At 44.5% G+C, this 20,638-nt stretch overlaps 1 protein-coding gene across 3 annotated transcripts in view; it reads right to left on the reverse strand.

The window, feature by feature from the left end:
• Positions 1 to 18,854, reverse strand: part of Crim1 (cysteine rich transmembrane BMP regulator 1) — a 182,736-nt gene extending 163,882 nt beyond the window's left edge. For 2 of the 3 annotated variants that reach the window (XM_048353136.1, XM_048353135.1), the window contains exon 1: positions 17,665 to 18,586. In XM_048353136.1, the coding sequence (XP_048209093.1) occupies positions 17,665 to 17,995 (331 nt within the window). In that variant the 5' untranslated portion in view covers positions 17,996 to 18,586. Of the gene's footprint in view, positions 1 to 17,664; positions 18,587 to 18,842 lie in introns of those variants that run through there. The other variant, XM_048353134.1, reaches the window with a different exon arrangement.
• Positions 18,855 to 20,638: the final 1,784 nt, after the last annotated feature.

Here is a 20,638-nt window from a genome sequence, read left to right on the forward strand (position 1 = left end):
TGTAGCCTAGAAATAAAGAGGGAAAGGAAATGGGGTGGTCAGCTTTAATCTGTGCATCTTCATTACTCCACTTACATTACAATAAGGGAGAAAGAGACAGACCAAGAAACAATATAGGAGAATGCAGTTGATATTATGCTCATCAGAAAGAAACAGGAAAGTAACCAGGTACCCATGGCTCATGCTTGTAATCTTAGCTACTCAGAAGACTGAGATCATGGTTCAAAAGCCAGCCAAGACAGGAAAGTCCATGAGATTCTTACATCCAATCCATCACCAAAATAACAACAACAAAACACACACAAAAAAAACCAGAAGTGGAACTGTGACTCAAGTGCTAGAACAAAAAAGCTAAGGGGGGAAAATGTGTGTGTGTATACATACATATATATGTATGTATATATATATACATACATATATACATACATGTATGTATATATATACATACATATATATGAAGAGTAGGAAGGAATGCATATAAAAATAATAAATGTATTTTTGTTTGGAACAAAAGCACTCTTTCCTTCTCTATTTCCCAAACTCATATATTGCTGTCATAATTATTTCTTTAAAAAGATGGTTAGCACACATACCTAGTAATGGATATACAAATGAATAAATGTAAAATATTCAAAAACTGAACCACAAAGAAAGAATTTAGATAATTTTTTTTGAATGATCATTCATAGCTCTTGGATCTTTCTTTGCAAGAAGGCCTTTTATATACAAAGTAAGCTTTAGTAGGAAAAGTTAAAAGGAATTTGGTGGCCTAGGGTTTTTTCTTTTTAGCGATTTTTTATTATCATTAAGTAGATGTACAAAGGAGTTGTCATTTAATAAAGTAGTCCATGAATATTATGCATTTTGATCAATGTCACCCCTTTCAACACACTCACATATCTCTCTCCAACCTACTCCTTCCTTGGGTGGTATCCAAATATACATAAATGTATTAACTAAAATATGGTAGACTGAAGGGAGAATTCAAAACAGTTTAATTCCTTAGAAAGGCCAAAGTCAAAGTTCAACAAAATAAATACCAGGAAGCTGAAAGGTACTTGAAAGGGTGGAGTCAAAGGGAAAGGGGGGTAGACAAATGAAGAGGAGAAGAGATGGTGAATGCAGCAAAGAATTCAATGTATGTTCTACTTTAAAAAAAAAAAAATTGAGCCTGAGTTAACACATCAGCAAGTACGAACCTAGGGAGGCTCTCAGTCATGGCAGAAGACAAGACAGGAACAACAAGCTCACAGATTTATATACACTGCTAGAAATAACCTACATATATCTCTGTACATTACTTAATGATGGCCACAGTCAGGCAAATCTTATTTTTTTTATTGGAACTAACAGAATCTAATAGCTCCAGTTAGGGGGCAGAGGGAAAATAACCCAGTACAATTGTGGAACAGACAAGAAGAAAGAGTATCTCAGGCCAAGGCTCAGAACCTGTGAGGAATCTTTTTCACACGTGTGCATGCTGCAGACATGGACATATGTATTAAGAACATGCGCACTTCCATGTCTGTAACATGCGTGCACTTGTCTACTCTGATGACACATTTTTCCACTGGAGTAAGTGACAGAGAACATCTGTTTCTACACATGCAGACCCAGGGACACTTTCCCACAACCATGCTGCAAGTCCACAGGCTCCACAGGTTCCATCCCCATGTAACTGATAACTTACAGAAAGTTACCCCCTCAGAAAGTCCCATCTGCTTGTTGTCTCCAACACACACATCACTTCTTCTCCTCAAATGCCACCTCTGGCCCAACTGTAGGTGCAGCAGGCCAGTCAAAGGCATCTCCCTCCCCAGACAGTTCTGAGGGAATCTTTTCAGGACTCAGCCAAGCAGCTATCTACCTGGCTGAAATGGTACTCGCTGGTTGTACTTCACACCACTTCTCCAGTTCTCTCCTTCCAGGAAGTCTGTTTTTCAGTTGCAAGGACTGTTTACCTTGGCTTACAGTTTGTTGGGCACTCCCTCTTCAAGTGTGCTTCCCAGTGCTAGATCTCCATTCATTTCTTTTGCTGAAGACTGAGGACAAATGTGCAAAGTCAGCAGCAACAACAGCGCTGGGGTCCTTCACCAATGCCTTGAGTTAATTACAGAATCTCATTTCAGAGACTCTTCCTGATGAGCGAATCTTAAAGGGGGCAACCCCCAAAGGGAAAGCATATGTGTACCCTAAGTCCCAAGATGATTTTGGAACTTTCAACAATAAGGAAGCCATAGAAAGGTTAAAAATAGTAAAGAGTTATAGGAAATTCATCAGTGCATGTTCAAAACATTACCTTTCTTTGAAACCATTGCCAACTAAAGCACCAATGAAAACGCTACAGCTGTGAACTTAGCCATCTACTCCAGCTTCCAGCTTCTCTTTCCTAAACCTTTTGTAACACCAACAAAATGATCTTAAAGCAAGTAAATGGGAAAGACACCTCCCATGACCTGAATATTATCAACAATTTCCATCAAGGGAGAGATAAGCATCTTAAACATGAGGAAGTTGACGAATATGATGTAGTAGAGACCTAGAAAACGAAGTTTTCAGGGTTCTTTTGCTTAGGTGGTAGGATAGCAGAGCTGCCTAATTCTACAACTACGGAATAATTCTGTAGGAATGTAGGACTCCATACATTATCTTGTTAAACCTTTCTCTGTTAGCATTTCAAAGGCTTAGTCCCCACTGTATCACTCCAAGGCTAATTAGCTATTGTAAGCGTTTTAGGTTGTATTCTGTCTTCATTTGTAAAGCACTTTAAGACCTTTAGAAAAACAAACAAACAAAGAGTTCAAGACTGGTGTTAAAGGAAAAACAACTCCCTTGCTATTAAATGCAGAAAGTCAGGACTTCCGCCACTAATCATCAGTCCCTAAAATTACAAGGTTTGGAGCAAATCCAAATAGGACTCCGCTTTTCCTAAATTCTTTATATTGCATTCCTGTACACTTCCTCTTTAAACTATTGTGAGGCATTTTTACTGTTCAGTCACTCACTTCCACCATCCTGGTGAAAGGCTTCAGATTTCCTGGTTGAGGGGGGGTTGTGGTTCAGTGAAATTCCTTAGGACAGTTGGAGGCCATCAGGAGAAGTGAGTAACATTCTTCACTGCAATTAACATAAACTGAACATTCACTACATCTTTGTTAAATTAAATTCCCTCCACATTAGTAGCATGTATGTTTAAGACACCATCCTAGATTGAAGAATCTGAAAGTCTCTCTTAACTGTCATCAAGTAATCTATGACCATTGGAAGTATGTTTACAAAGTAATACGATTATGAGTTATGAGTTTTGCTTACAAGCACCTGATTACTGATCAGTGGAACAGATGCCTGGTTGTAAGGTTACCAGCAACCACTACAAGCAAGACTCTTACAGGTGGATGAGGGGATAAGAGATGGCACCTATGTGACAAGCTGGCAAGAAAATGCAGAAATGAAGATCACCTTCAAATATTTACCAAAATACATTCTGTTAAAACTAGTCAATCATGAAAAAGCTACAAAAAAATCTAAAAGACTAAGTGGACAGAGTTAACCAGGTTCAACTACCTTCTGCCCTGTCAGGATTTTTCACTGGGATCTCTGTACAGATAAGCAAGTACCACTTGTTTCTGTTTCCATAATGCAAAACAAACAGTTCGGATGGAAAAGTTTGTGTATAATATCTTGGATGACCTTGAGTCTAGATTTAGTCAACAAATGCTCATTGAGTTCTTCCTGTATGCCAAGCACTAGAATAACACACAATCCTGGCACTCAAGTAGATCACAACGAAGAGGCAGTGAAACAGAAATGTGAACTCTAACACAGTAGGAAATCTCTATAACAAGAGAAGAAAGTGCTATTTATGGGGCACTGGGGGTAGGGGATGGCATTACTTTTTCCTGGGTGGAGTAGTAAGGCTTCACAAAGGAAGCAGCATAAAGTGTAAGGCTTGAAGGACGAAAACACATTTTAAAGACTATAAAGACAACTTTGGGGAATCTGAAAGTGGACACCACACCCATTTTTCCAGTTGCTGACTTTGCCTCCAAGCCTTTGGTAGGGCTAGATATTAGGAGATGTGTGCTGACTTATTATCTCCTAATTCCCTCAGTTCACTACAAATCTTTGTCTGAAATAAGCTTGAAATAAAGTTGGAAAAAAAAAAACCCTCAAACTCTAGGAGCAGCGTAATCAGAACGTGAATTTAGGAATCTAATTTTCCCTTTACCTATGGGCTTTCAGTAACAGCATGCAAATTACTATGGTCAAAATCTTATTATATGAAGATTAGAAATAGTTGGAAAAATCATGCCTATGAAATACATCCCCCTCTCTAAAGTTAGAAAAAATGGTTTACTGTTGTTCCTTTGCTAGTAATCATTGCTTATTCCTTCTCTTTTTAGTTCCTACTACCCTCTACCTTTCCGTTCTCTCAAGAAATATCGCCCAAGCATTTTTGACTGGAGGGCATATGGTTACATATTCACACACAATTTAAAAAATAGAATACACAGACTATATTCAGAGCCAAATGCAGATGCAATTATATATTTCTTTTGGATGTAAATACTTTATCTTCCTCAAGTTTTCCAACCTCTGCTGGCAGACAGTCTTTTTCCTCTCTCTTTCCAAAGTATCTAATATAATTTCCGGAATAGTCAATAAACTTGGTTGCTGGGAGCTCACCTTTTCCCAGTATTGTCTTTGAAAATAATTTGATCTTATTAAAAAACAAAAAAACACACTTTGTCTTCTTTCATTTTGCTTATTTCCCTACAGATGTCTTCCATTTCTCACCCTGAAATTTCAACTTTTTCTTTCTGCTATCACATCCAAACTTCCTATAGGTTTTTTAAAAAGCTATGTTTAATAGCCTGCCATAGTCATCCCACATTGTTACAAACATAACGAAACTTATCTCAACCACCAAGAAACAAAGTAAATAATATTCCTAAGTTCTGCTTGCCTAGTTATAGATATTCCAATTAACGGGCAGTTAAGAGTCAAAGCACACTTTAATTAGAACTGTTCTTTTTTTCAGATGTAATAAGTATAACAACGTATGACCTTTATTAAGAAGTCAGTTTTGGGGCTGGGGATATAGCCTAGTGGCAAGAGTGCCTGCCTCATATACACGAGGCCCTAGGTTCGATTCCCCAGTACCACATATACAGAAAACGGCCAGAAGCGGCGCTGTGGCTCAAGTGGCAGAGTGCTAGCCTTGAGCTGGAAGAAGCCAGGGACAGTGCTCAGGCCCTGAGTCCAAGGCCCAGGACTGGCCAAAAAAAAAAAAAAAAAAAGAAGTCAGTTTTGGTTTGTTGATCCACAGAGTAGTAATGACTACACTAAACGTGCCTCAAGCTGGGGAGATGTTGATAGCACACTGGCAATCAATGCAGAATATTCTTTGTTGTGTCTCCTGCAACAGAAAACACAAGTGATACAGGAATACCTGTCATATTCAAAGCACAAAGTCAACTACAAACTGAAAAAAGCCATTATTACAGCTTCTGCCCTCTCAAAGACACTATAACATTAACATTCCAGGGGTCCAAGGGCTGGTGCTATGGAAATATTTTATTGTCCCAGGCACTATTTAGGCCAGAAGAACAGAAGATCTCCCACAACCTTGTCAAGATCCTTGTATGAACTTGTTTTTCTCTCCATCACTAGGGCTTAAACTCAGGTCCTAAGCACTGTCCTTTAGCTTTTTCACTCAAGGCTGGTTTTAGGAAAATGGAGGAGCATGAAAAAGGAATAGGCCAGACTGGATTATCAACAGGCAAGAACTGTTTATAGCCAGTGAGGGGCACAGACCTTCCTGTGGTTTGGAGGTTGTGCAAGGGACTGGATTTGGGAGTGGGCTTATTTATATAGGCCTTAACAGGGAAGTAGAAACACCTCCATTTAGTTTTTTGGTGTTCTGCTATTTGAGCCACAGCTCCTCTTCTAGTTTATTGCTGATAAACTGGAGATAGAGTCTCATGGACTTTACTGCCTAGGCTGGCTTGGAACCACAATCCTCCAATCTTAACCTCGTAAGTAGCTAAAAATACAGATATGTGCCATAGTGCCCAGCTTTGTTCTATGAACTTTTATCACTTTCCGACCTATATTCCTCCATTCCACAACATAAATTAATCTCACCTGCTGGTCAATACTGCCCGACTAGACAGAATCCTTTAGCAGTTACTGCAGACACCACTATTGGGAGGGGTCTTCACAGGGCAGGATCCTGGCACCCATAACAGTAAGTTATATATTGATGGAGGACTCTATGGCAAACATACTGAGAAGAATGTGGAGGCAAATGTTAGATGGCTGGATCCCATCTTTCCAAAGGCTTTCAAAGCACTTGGGATCCAGTTTACACTGGGTTCCCAGCAGGGACTTGGTAATGAAGGAGGGCAATTCACCCTGTAGAGAAGTGGGAAAGGGAGGTATCTAATGGACTTCAGCAGTACAAACTCTCCCAGTGAGTATTTATATTTATGCAAATACATACAGCTCTCCCTGGCTGCTTTCAAAGCAGAAGTGTTAGGACCCAGGCATTCAGACTCTCATCCAAGTTCTAAAGCTAAATATGCAGCAACCAAGCAGGAAAAAAAGCAAATAAAGACCTATTTATATACCAGAGAAGAATACAGGAAAACCTATCTTAGGCAAAAGCTCAGGTTAGTCAAGTAACACTGCCCGCCCACTCCTCAATGGCTATTTTAAACAGCCACTACCATTAGCTATCCAGAAATCTAGCCTGGAAGAGACATGATAAGATCCGGAACAGGATTTAACTTTCAATATCCTTTTTAAATAAAGAAAGAAAATGAAAAGTAAGAGCAAGCAAGCCACAGTAGAATAAAACATTTAACTGTATTATAGACGGAAAACAAAACAATACATTTGGGGGTAAAAAGCAAAATATTCTTTTAAAAAAACACAAAAAATTAAGTAGGGATGGTGGCTTAGGTGAGAGTCTGTGCAGAGAGCTACATAATAATTAGCTACAGAGTTTTCTCAAGTCACATAACCCAAGAGGGGTATTTAACATTCAGCAGATTTATTAACAAACAAATAAATGCTCTCGACTGGAATTAACCAGTGCCTCATTCTGGAAGGGTGCTCCTGGCAAAAATGTCATGTCCACAAGGCAGAACAAGTTGGCTGGTACTAAGCCAGCCACATTCTTTAGAGTAACACCTATTACATCAACTTTTAGGACCACATGTTCATGCCATCAAACCTCACTGTATCCCGTTGCTGAACAATACGCAGAGAGAAGAGTGAAGTTTCTTTACGTCTCAAGAAACAACTTTCCAAGCCCCAAAGTAGGCTAGTACTTGAAAGCATATTCAGTGAGTATTTGTTGTCTCATAAACAAGCAAAAAGTTCCTTGGTGGGTGGCTCAGCGCCCTCCCCCCCCCAAGCTCCCTACAGGGACAAATCATTTCATCCTTCCAATTAGAGGCCCAGGACTGAGGGGCCACATTTAGTCGGTGACTGCCTTCCCCTTTTTCATGCATTATTACTGCTATATTTCTTTAAATTCAGCCTGCTCCTTAAGGAAACTCCCTGGCAAGTGAAAACAGCAGCAAAGGTAAAAGAATGCGGAGAATTTGGCTGCTCCCAGCAGTATTAGGAAGAAGAGCAATTACTCAACTCTCTCTTAGTGTCAGAGGCAGAGAGGAGCATGGGAATCTGAGCAAGTTTTGGCCTGTCTTTGCTCAAGCTTCTCCCTTTGCAGTGTGTCACTTACCTACCTCATAGCTGTAATAATTAATGAAGCAAAGGAGAAAGAATGAAGGCAGCAGGCCAGCTCTGACAGGGAAGAGAGGCTGAAGGTCTACCTTGGATCCAGACTGGCCAAAGTTAATACATTAAACAGATGGCAAGCATGTAAAAGCTGTCATTGATTTCCCAATAATAATGGGAATGCAGTCTCCACTGTTCCCAATATTCATAACAATAATAGAATTCTTAGGCTTTACTCCTAAGCCCTTCTGTCCACAGCACCTGGCAAAGTGTCAGGTAAGATACCACCAGTTCTTCCTTGGCTCTGTAAACGCAGGCAATACTTGATCTCTGCCCAGCATTTCTCAATCATAAAAACACAGATCTTATGACTGGAGAAGGTCAGAACAATGCCATCTGACTCAGTTCCCCTGACTTTAGGTAGGTAACTACTGAATTCCTTTAAACAAACTAAGGTGAAAGGAAGCTGAGATTGCTGAGGGAATTTTATTTAAATCACTGAGCCTTTAAGAGATGGAGGGGGGATCCAGAAACCATGGCTGAGGCTTTTCTTCTCCCTCTTTTATAATGTTATTCTCACACATAAGTATCTGATGATATTTGCCTTTTTGCACAACTCAAAATCCATTACAAGACAAGCTAGGACATAACAAACATACTCACACTCTTCTGATTGAAGCTCAGAAATGTATTAGGTCTCTCATTTTTATGTCATATACAGTGGTAATAAGTATTCCTAAAATTTGCCTGAAGTATAGGAACTCATTGCTTTTGAAAAGCACACAGCATGGCCAGTCTTTTTCAGGATAGTTAAAAAACAATACTCCTATTTTGATTTCTAAAGATAACAGTTCCTAAAACTCAATCCTTTTCTTCATTTGAACTATGTAGTCCTAAACCTGTATTTCAATAATTGTATTTTGTTTAAGCAAGGTTCTCAATTGCAGTGACATTTGTCTTTACACTGAGCCTTGTCCTTCGATCTCACAGCTTACATATAGGGATACTTCATGTTATGAGGTCCAAAGGGGTCAGACTAACTAACAACAAAGTCTAGTTGAGGTAGAACATCTCAAGGCAGCTCTGCCTCATTTGGGCAAGTCTCTGCAATCCTGAAAGGAAGGATTACAATTCTCTAGCATGGGAATGGCTTTTTGTTCTATCACAGCTTGAACCAGTTTGTTCATGGCCTTTGGATAAGAAGTTACCGCCAGTAGATGAGGCTCAGCAGACTCAGGTTTCATCCTGCCTCGCCAGAAATTCCGTTCTGTTTTGAATCTGAGTTGTTTGTTTATGGTTTTTGTTTTGAAATGCTACAGAAGACAGGCTTCATCTCTAGTTACAGCTTATATCTATTTTTTAACCTTGTGATAGCCAGAGTAGTTAATTATTGAAGACTTAGCTAAAATTCCCCCCCCAAAGTAGATGCTTTAAATTCTCAAACACTAGAAATGTAAAAATGACAAAATTCTAAAATATAGTTAGCACTTAATTTCTTCCTTAGATATTCCTCAGATGAATACACTTAGGATAATTCACATAGGTCTGTAATACTTGGGTTTGATTAACATATATATACACATACATACATACATATATATGTAAAAGAAACCCTGGCACTATTTTTGCAGATTTTCCCAGTTTGCTCATCAGGTTACCTGTTCGAACACCAAGATTCTTAACAGGAAGACAGAGCTTACTACAATGACAGGTGCTGAAGGAGTGAGTGTCTCCTAAAAAAAACAGTTTCTATTAAAAGAAAAGAAGGTTTGCCTTTTGAGAAGAAAAGTCAGCTTGAATGTACTGGTTCCAAGGACTTTATCTCCAAGTTCTTTCTCACAGAATTCTCAGCCAACATTAACTGGATAAAAACGATACTAGTCCCCAAGTAAAGGAAGGCGTCACAGTTAAGAATAAGCAGTACAGTGAAACCACACTTACACTAGGAACTGAGAATAGAGGATATTTTAATTCAGAGCAGTTCTCCTTTTCAGCTTCACCCTGAGCTGTACCACACTTTCCAATGAACACACAAAGCAAATCCATAGTAAACTTGCAATACTCTTGTGAAAAGACAAACTGCCCTGGGGGGGGGGGCAGGAGGAGAGCACCCCAGATATGCTCTGGCCCTCACTGTCAGAAAATCATATCCCATCAAGCTTAAGATATCACCTTTTAAAAATATATGTAATTTTGGCATAGCTCTTTGAAAAGGCCCAGAGCCACAAAACCAATCAGTGTTCATGTTCTGCAGTAATTGCAAGGGGGCTGGGAACTAACTACAACTGCACTTAGGTCAAGCCAGGAATGGCTGGTTCTGGGTACCAGTTCTTTTCTCTGGGACGAACATCTGAGGCCAGAATCCCCCCAGAGTTATGTGTGTCCACAAAGGAGATTTCTAAATTTACATATGGGGAAAGCCAACAAAGAAAAACGAGAAGGAATGGAAGCGAAGCGGGAGTAAATATTTTAGAAAAAGCTTATTTGGTACTAAACACACAGTACTAGCAACTAGGTATATACAATAAAATTTCTTTTACACATTATCTATGCAGTCATACATAAACATATGCACCATCTCTAATCTTCACAATAGTACTTGCTAGAAAGCTGACATCCATTTTCACACAAGAAAATAAGCCCACAAAAACTAAGCAATTTTAGTTTCATGGTTAAAAAGAAGTTACAGGGCTGAGATTTGAACATACAGTTTGTCTAGCCCCAAGGCCTAGTTTCTTTTTCCTTGAACATTCTGAACAAGAGGAATGAGAAAAGCAAGTGGGAGAGAAGCCGCCAGGTCTTAACTTGTTGCTATCCTGGGTTAAGGAAAACAAATAAACAATAAGCAGGTTGAGAATAGGCAGGCCCTGGGCTAAAGGCGGTGAGTGATTCTGCACAGCTCATAAACTCTAGGTGACACTCACCAGTGCTGATGGCCCAGGACCACACTTTAAGTAGCAAGACTCCGCATGCCTGCGTGAACGCCTTTACACGAGTGGTGTCACTACTTCTTAGCGGAGACCAGACCCACAGCAGACACTCTCAATAAACTTTTTGTCAGCATAAGGAGAATTCGTCGCTCAACAGGAAAACAAGCTTGAGCTGGGAGAATACACGGTTAAGCTCCAAAGGACTAGACTGGTTAGAGCTTGGTTTTGCAGCAGGTGGGCCTGGGGAGGAGGTGGCGCTGTGCCAGAGCAAGCTGTTTCCTTAGCTCAGGGCAGGCCCAACCCTGTGGTCACCACCAAAGTGAGCCCTCCAAGAGTTAGCTGCAACATCTTCCAGAATATAATGGGAAGGAAACTGGATATTACTGATTACAGTGAGATTAGGCCTCCTTCCTCCCCAAATGAAAATGAAAGTGGTTAAATTTACAATTCCCACCCCATAACAGAACATTTCAGAGCCCACATTTTACCCCAGACATGGAGATTTTGCAGTAGCTACTTAAATAAACAAGATAACAAAGAGGGGTTAAGGAAGAAAGGTAACAATTTCAGAGGCCTTAAAGTTTATCTTCATGCATTTGTGGTGTTGGATTATGGTTGAATGGGGGAGGAACTTGAACAATTCACCTCTTTGTAAAAACTCTAACTCTTCACTACTGACAATCAAGAACTCAGGAAGATCGGGATAATGTAGAGCAAAGGAGTAAGCCTACATCAAGTTGTTTTACTTACTCTGGTTAGGAGGCTTGCTGACAGAAAGCCTTTTCCACAAGCCAATCATACTTCCTAGTTCTCCCCACCAATACAGTTCCTACCCTACTATTAACCCCATTCTATGAATAAGTAAATGATATACACAAGAGTGCAGACTCTACCCCAGAGACCAAGTCTCACTGCACTCTCCTACCAAGGATAGGTATTTCACACAAGGAATTAACTGGAGTTGGCGGAGAGAGGTAAGGAACTAAGATCTCTTAACTTGCAACTAATGAAAAACAGAGTTTTTGTGATTTTTTTTACTTTTAATCCCCAATTGGACTTAGGATGAACACTTAAAATGTCAGTGTTAACTCTGAAAGTATGAGGTGTTTGGAGAGGTGACCAGGTACTGGCCAGGCAAGTGGCAGAGTAGGAGGAGGTGAGAAGTGCTCATCAAGTCACCGCCCAGTTCACTTCCCACTCATGTGCCTATGGGAACAAGCTAGAACAAAGAGAAAAACACTCTTAAAAGGAAACTTGCCACAGTGAATCATGTGAAGAATGCAGCCTCATCCTCAGACATGAAGAAACAATCTGCGTGGTGCCGCACAGGCTCTAAGAATGGAAAGGCCCCTTTCCCTATCCAAACTGAGCTTCTACTCATACTTTTAAGCCTCATTCAAACTCAAATTCTCCTTTTCCACTTTCTCCTCAGATCCTGCAGTTCTTAGAACAGATTTCGCATGTTTCACTGCCCACTAATCATACACAGGTTCACAAAAATCACTTCTGCTTGGCTTGAACTTACATGATTATGTCAAATTTTTCTGGTCCCTGTGAGAGTTCCCAGGATCCCAACTACCCCAAACCCCAACCGAAGGCCTTGTACAGAGTTGGAAAAAAAAAAAAAAAAGTCAATGAACCAGTGATTGATTTCTATGCAAAAGTAGTCAGACCTTTGCAAATGCAAGCTTTGGAGAATTAGATCTTGAAGACAGCAGGCTTTCAATGTGTTATTCATGCCTACTTGGCTAGCCTACCCTGTCTTCTTCCAATAATTAAACGAGCTTTACTGACCTGCCTCAATCCAAAATCCTAAGTGAAGTGTGCCATCTGGAACACAGTGTTGGAGGACCTGTTTCATCAAGGACACTTACCTTCCAGAAACTCGTGGTTCACCTTCACCTTTCAACATACTGTATTTACATCCTACGGCTGCACAGTTACCTCTCCTGCCAGCACCAATGCCTGGAAGTTGCTAAACATATCTAACATTTCCAGGAATTTGACAATTAATATCTAGAATGTTTTATATTATTCTTCAAAGAATGATATATTATCTAGGAGGCACTCGAATTTTTTTTTTCCTTTTTCCCATCAGTCTTTCATCCACTCAGTTATTCTGCACCTTCCTGACTCAATCTGCTCTGCTGAAGGTTGGGTTTACAGGTATGCTACCATGCCCAGCTTTTTTCTCAGTCCCTTAGCTTGCCTCCTATGTCTCAAGCTGTTCATTCAGACTACTGGACCCTACTCAAGCTATGAAAAACACAGAAACCGTACCAAATCACTAAAACCACTATATATATAAGGTCCAGTTTTAGGATTTTTTTCACTTTTCCTATAAAATTAACCTGAAAGCTTAAACTGTACTAACAAAATATTTCTTACAGGTTTTCTGCTCACCCATAACCATGTTAATGGGAGCAAACTACTCCAGGCTTGCTATTCTGCCTTTCTGCTATAAAGTATGCAACTCATTGTCCTTTGCTAAGTGTTTTATGTGACAGGACTCCTTAATAACAATGAGGATTCTATGAGACTGAATCCTATCTTTGGTACAAGTGCAATGAATAGCTAGTCTCCCCATGTTTTGTCAATATTTACATAGGGGAGGAACTAATTACTTCCTTGTTTACTTGTATTAGTTTCTCTTCTCATACCCATAATTTTACATACCCCTTAGTTTCTCTTCTCATACCCATAATTTTATATACCCCGTGTTTGTGTTCTCTCTGGTAGAGTTCACTCTACCTAAAGACTTTTGAGATGGAGAGGAAAACCCATTACTCAAAACCCCATTATTCAAAGTCTGCAGATGTAGACTGCTAAACTTTTCTAACTCTAGTATAAAGCATTAAATTTGCTCTTCCTCACCTTTAGTGATGAAAAACTAAAATTCATGAAATCTTAACTCCAAGAGACCAAGGAGAGCAGGCTACAGACATGGGCTATGCACAAGCGACTGATGTGGAGGGCCCCACACTGGGTGGCCTCCTGGAGCCACTCCAAAGGGGCCTCAGCTCAGATCTACACATCTTCCTATGGCCACCACCTCCACTGACTGTCCTCCAGGGATAAGCAAAGAAACTTGGAGCTCATGGCCAGTTTTTAAAACAAAAATCCTGTTCTTTGCTGCAAGTATCCACTACACATACTGAGTTAGTTCTCTTCACTGCCCTGTGAAAAATGGTGAGAAGAAACAGCTAAAATAGCTGAGGGGAAAGAAAAGGAAAAGACTTTTCTGAAAGAGGAGCTTTTAAATGGCAGTGGTTTAAAAAAGGGGGGGAGGAGACTAAGTTCTGTAAAGACTGAAGCCACAGAGTAAATATTCACATGGGGGGAGGTGGGAAGGGGAAGTTGGTACTTACCTACCTGCAGTAGGTATAACAAGGTTCTCAGAGAGGACTCAAGAGGGTCCACTGACTCCTAATCACTCTGTCCTTACAAATTGTCAAATTCAAGATATCAACTTGCCCTTCTTCTACTCAGACAAAAAGGCTGTCAAGTTTCTTCACCTTGCCCCACCCCTTCCAGAAGCATAAAATACTAATCCTCAAAAACTGGCCTTCATTCCTTTAGTTCAAAATACAGTTCTCCCTGTCCAATCAAAACATTCTTTCTAGACAATCTCACTTCATTAGTTTTCCAAACCTCTAATCCCCCAAAGAGATCTCCCATCCAGATTGCTTCCCCTGGGGTTAGAAGCCAAACTTGTTTCTTTGGCCTCTAGGTGATTCTCTTCTGCCTTCCCCACCACCCCTACCCCAGGCAGACTGCCTAGCCAAGAAAGCAGGTTCTGCAGAAGGCAATGGAGACAGAAGGGGACTGTACCCTCCCAGGGGCCAAAAGCCCCCTTTTAAGACTGCAAGCACAGAAGGAACTTTAGGTACCTGGCTCCATTCCAGAGTTTGCACACATAGTCAAAATTACTTAATAACAATCTACATTCTGCTGTGAAGAAATCGAAGTACACATCTCATATGAGTCACAGGACACAACTCCTCACTTTACCTAGCTTTCAGCCATTTATTTTTTTTTCCTTTGGGGTTCTTTCTCTGGCCAAGATTGTTCATCACTGAGAACCTACCATGTGAGCCAGTGGTAAAACAGGTCTATTTTGATCCATGATTTATCTAACTCATTTTGTGAGCTGCTGTTGAAAACCTGTCTTTACCCACACACAAAGCCAACATGGGAGTAAACATCACTTCAAGTTGGCAAACAGCGATATAATGTGTTCAAATCTTGTCATTGAAAGCAGGTAGATTAGTCATGATAATATTTCTGTAACATGCAATATGTGTTCTCAGTATAGCCAAAGTTTCAAGACTTTTCATTAACAGATACAACCAGTAGGGGTCATTTTAGTGCAAAAATTGCAGCACAAGAGTTTTACATGAATATACCAATTCCTATTCATATTAGTTATGATAATCATACATAAGTTTCTGAATAAAAATGGAAACTGAGAAATGCTGGCCATTGAGAACTTTCTTAGAGAGTAGCAGGAAAAAAATAAGCGGGCAAAGTCAGCACCTTCTAGATAATTAGTGACACCTAAAGACTTCTAATTCTTAAAAAAGAAAAAGGGTTACACACTAATCATATATGCTTTCCATAAATCATGTAATAATGTGAAATTGTTTGTAATTTTAGACACAAAGCTGACAATATCTGTCTACATCCAACCATTCTATCATGCCAGAAAGCACTGTCCTTTTTCATGGATCTAGAATGAAACTTGACTGCTGCTTTTAGAATTCTTAGAATTAAAAAATAAAATGTTTAAGTACCTTGAGAATGCTATTTTGGTTTCTGAAAACAGGCCTACTAAAAGAAAATGCATCTCTAGAGAACATTAATTGAAATATAATCATGTCAAGAAATACTTTCCAAGCATTTTCAAAGCTAACACCAAGTGCACGGGTGTTACCAGAAGAAAGGAAGCCATGAGGGATCGCATCATTCCAGAGGAATGAAAGGCTCACCAACAAACTGCCAAAATAACTCCATACTGTGACACGCAATGTTGCTGCCAAAACACTTGATTACTGTAAATGTTCCTGAACAGTTCCTTCTCCAGAAACACACGAGGAGGAAACAAACAGGGTTTAGAATCTCTAGAACCTCCAAGAGTCCTCGGAGCACAGCAGATTCCACTGCCTTTAACCTTGTCTCCTGCTGGTTGTTCTTTGCAGATTTATGGGAGGCTGGATCAAGTTATGCTCCAAAGTGGTAAAGTTCAAAGACGCTTTAGTCTAAGTCATTCACAACTCCCGAAGTCAAACACATAAAACTGTATCAGGGTCAGTGTGATGGCCATTTATTTGTCCTGATAGGAGAAACAAGCCCATTGTCACAGAATAGGGCGTCACACAGGGGTGGGAGGCTTGCTTCTGTGTTTGAGGCAAACAGGGTCTTCTAACAATGTCCACATTACATAGGACTGCAGCTGTGAAGGGCCCCCTCCCCTCCCAGAAGAATTGCCTCCACTAACTTTCAAGCCAGAAAGGTCCCCTCAGCTTTCCAACAGTCCAAACCTCTAACAACTACAAGGTAAAAATAAATACGAGTGTATTTAAAGAATGTCACACCACTGAAGCCTTTTTAAAAAAAACAATCATTTTTATCCTCAGGCTGCTACCTTCTTTTCAGTATCCCCCACGCACAACACGCACAACACGCACACACATACACACACAAAGGATGCTCCAGAATAAACCCCTCCCAGTCTCCTAGGTGCTGTCTGTGGGTAGTGAGGGCAAAGGGCATCTGTCTCTCCTCACCACTCCCCAGCAAGCCCTGTGAGAACCACATCCTTGGCCCAGTATCAGTCAGAGCAGGGGCCCCACTTTTAACTGGCGCTCAGTGAGTCCTGCCTAGTAGTCAAATAAAAAGAATTCCTTGCCTCTCTCTCTCTCTCTGGACCCCAAGTGGCTTGGGGTCCACCCCGGGGTGGAGGCAGCAGGCGCTGGGAGGGAGGCCCAGAGGCATCCACAGGAGTCCTCCAATCAGGGAGACTCCGCTATCCAATCTCTCCCTCTCTATCCGTGTAGGCACGCGGTGCGGTGGAGAAGCCAGCAGAGCAGACTCCCCGGCTGTCAAACAAACAAAAAGGTGCCACCGGCCATACGCCTGGAAACACGCGGAGACCGGCTCTAACGTGGCGTCTCCAATAGTCAGCCACAACTTTGCACTCCCAGGTGCAACCCCCACCCCACCCCCTTTCCTCCTAGCCGAGGAAAAGCCTTTGACCGCTTACAATAGGCAAATAAATGAGTAACCACCCAACGTAACTTCGCCTGGCCTGACAGATTCCGGAGCTGAAACTGATTTATAGGCGAAGGAGGAGGAAGGAGGTGTAGGAGTGAAGGAAGAGCGCAAGGGAAAAATCATCAGAGGCACACAAGGGGAGTGTGAGCCGGAGGCACGTCCCGGCCGGCCGGCCGGCCGACAGCAAAGCGCTCCGCGGCGGCCCGGGGTACGGCGCCCGGTGCCACACTGCGCTATGCGGGGAGGGACCCGCGCCTCTGCAGTGCCCTCCGCCCACCGCACCCCTAGCTCGGGGGCGAGGGCCGGGCCACCCCCACCAGCTTAAGCTGGTACCGTCACCCGGGTGTGGGTCAGAGCGGGGATCCAGGGGCGCGATTGCACACCCACCCACCCACCCCGTGACATCCAACCTCATCTGAAGCAGCTAGGGGTCGGGGAGGACAGGAAGCGAAGATGCAGGAGCACTAGGGGTGGGGGCATCACCCCGCAGGGGTTACTGGGCGGGGAGGGGGTTGGCACCATCCCGGGGGGCGGCCCCGGTCCTCCAGCTGAGCCCCGCTCCGAGGCGCGGGGGGGGGGGGGGGCGGCGGGCGGGGAGGTCTCAGCCAAACTTTGTTGGGCGCAGTCAGCGCCGAGGGGGCGGCGCGGGCCAGGTAGGAGGGGTGGCGTGGGGGTGAGGGCAGGGGAGGAGGCGGGGGAGGGGTGGCCGTACCTTCGCAGACGCCCACTTCGTACTCGGTGATGGAGTGGCCATTGAGCGGGGGGCGGATGACACAGCGCAGCCCCCGGTCGCAAGCTCCGTAGAGCCCGTAGGCGCCGCCGCAGGTCTCGTTCCTCTGGCGGGCGCACATGTAGCAGCAGTTGCAGACGCCCTGCACGATGCTCCCCGGACAGTTGCGGGGCTCCTCGCACTTGGACTCGTCGCAAGGCAGGCAGACCACCGCCCGGGTGCCGGAGCGCGCCAGCAGCAGCAGCAGCACCAGCAGCGAGACCAGGAGGTGCCCGCAGCCGGCCAGCCCCCTGCCCCCCGCCACCAAGTACATCCTCCTGCGCGGCCGCCGCCGCCGCCTCCTCCTCCTCGCAGCCGGGCCGGGAGCGGGGCTGGAGCCGTCCCCTCGTCCCCTGCGCGGGGCACCCGCAGCCCGCGGTCCTCGCCGCCCCCCTCGGGGCCCCCGGGGCGCGCCTCCTCTCGCGGGGCGAGGCCCCCGCCCCTCCTGCGGGCCGAGCCGACCCCGAGCCCACTAGCGTTGGCGCCAGCGGCAGCGGTGGCTCCCCCTCCTCTTCCTCCTCCTCCTCCTCCCGGGAGGCAGGGAGGGGGAAAAGAGAGAGAGCGAGAGAGAGAGAAAGAGAGGGAGGGAGGAAAAAAAAGTTTCCTCCCGGCAGCTCCGGTTCAACCCAAACTTCTGGCGGCGGCGGCGGCGGTGGCTGCGCTCAGCTCCGGCCGGGGCTGGCGGCGCCTCCTCCTCCCTTCTCCTCCTCCCTCGTCCGGGTCGGCCGGCCGGCCTCGCGGCGGCAGTGGCGGCGACGACGGCAACACCACAGCCTCCCTCCGGGCCGGTGCCCGCCTCCGAAACCACCGAGTGGGCGCGGTGGCGCAGCAGCAGCAGAAGGTCGGCCGCGTCCGCTCCGCTCCGCTCCGCGCGCCCGGCTCGCCTCACTCCTGCGCGGCTCCTCCGGGCGCTTGTTTATGGCTGGAGCCGCCGCCGCTCGGGCTGTGCCCTCCCCTCCTCCCTCCTCCCCCAGACTTCGCCCCCCCCCCCGCGCTGCGCGCCGCTCATTGGCTGCACACACCCCCCCCTCCCCGGCCGGGCCAGGCCGGCCCCCTCCCCGCCCCTCCCCCTCCCGCCCTCCCCGCTCGCGCCCTCCCCGCCGAGCCCTCCCTCCCTCCACGCCTCCTCCTCCGCCTCCAGCTGCCCCCCTCCTCGGGCTCCTCTTCTTCTCAGAGCCGGGCGCTTGGAGCCGGCCCCGGCTGCTCGGGCCCCGGCCCCGCGGGCGCGCTGCGGATCGGCTCCTGGGGCGCACCGCGAGCACTCCGAGTCGCGGCGTCCCGAGTGTCCACCCTCGGCCTAGGAACGCCGAGGGCGAGAACGCTGCACCTCCTGGGGGGGGGGGGAAAGAGGGAGGAGTACTGAATTCCAACACTGATGGGGGACCCCCCAGCCCCGTACCTTCTCCTAGGCGCTCCCGGGACGGGGCGATCGCTGCCGCCCAAGCCGGGCACCCGCTGGATGGAAACCGCGCCCCTTCCGCGGCCCCCCAAGGCCAGGGGGAGCGAATGCGCGGAGCCTTCGCCAAGTGGAATGAGAATCCATCTTCCAACTCGAGCTGGGAATAGACTTTGTAAAAGATATTATGTAATGGAGTCTCAGGGAGCCCGAGACGTCTCCAGCGAGGCTGCTGGAGAATTAATTAAGTGCTTTAAATGGTCTCGGTAAATATTCCGAGGGGGGCGGTGGGATGGGTTGGAGGGGGGGAGAGGACTGTTGGGGGACGACTGTGGCATGAGTCGCATTTGAACTATAGACTGTGTGGCTCTGCTCCCTATGCCGGCCGGGGTGCTGTGTTATAGGAAGGGGTGACTGCAAAGTAACACAGCCGAACCTTTCTCCCTGGAGGCCCAATACAGTTCACTACGCGTCTTCTTGTGAGGCCAGCCCGGTAGATCTGGTGCCTTCATGTTCTCTGACTGTTTTGGTTTTCAAGCTCACTGCAAACTGGTGGGCTTCCCTTTAAAATAATAATAATAATGTGAATGTACTAATAAAGATGATCATGGTGAATGATGAATCAAGTGAGGAAATTCATGTGGAGATTTGTTTTCATCTGTGGCTTTCAGCCAAGGCCCTCCCAGTGATCAGGTAGGAAGAACAAGGATGGTTTGGGTAGTGGGCCACCATTCACAAGAGGATAAGTAGAGCTAATGAATTGACAAAGTGACTTGGATCCACATGGGGGGTGGGGGGAAGTCGGATCCTTTGGCATCTGTGAAGTGGGCTTGACTGTCCACCCTCTCACCTCTGTTTGGATGCAGGAAGGCAGCAAGCAACCAAGTGGATCCTAAAAGTCATGACTAATGGACTAGAAGTTAATAGCAGCAGTGTAAGGAGAGAGGAAACAAAGATACCTTTGAAATCTGTTTGTGGAACAAATTTGTATTTGTGATGCATATTTTCATGTAACCATGCTAATCTTCAACCCAAAAGCCACAGTTACCCATGGAATATTACCCCATCACTGGCATCAGAAAATTATAAACATACCTCCCATCCTATGTTATTGTCTTGAAGAAAGAGACCATTAATTATGTTATCATTGATTATGAGAGGATAGGAGGAAAGCTGTTCAATATTGAAAAGGGTGAGGGAGTATACCACTTTCTATGGATGAGGCTCCAAGAGTTACTGGGAGGACTAACTTACAGGAGTGATATGGAGAGTTTCTGCAGTGGCTTGAAAGGTCAGATCAGATGACTTCCACAAGACCTCACACTCTCATTCTCTAATATCAATTGATAAAATCATTTAAAACGTAGTAGGTTTTCTAGTAGCAAGGGTAAATAATAAAACAGACTACTGTGCTAAATATGATGGTTTCTTGTAACCAAACAAGGCTCCAACACTTTACTATGCAATCTGCCAACAAGCTGTCATCATTGTCCTGTGTTAGAAGGCCCTTTCCACTTTTGC

Source organism: Perognathus longimembris, chromosome 8 (genome assembly GCF_023159225.1).
Source record: "Perognathus longimembris pacificus isolate PPM17 chromosome 8, ASM2315922v1, whole genome shotgun sequence".
NCBI lineage: Eukaryota > Metazoa > Chordata > Mammalia > Rodentia > Heteromyidae > Perognathus > Perognathus longimembris.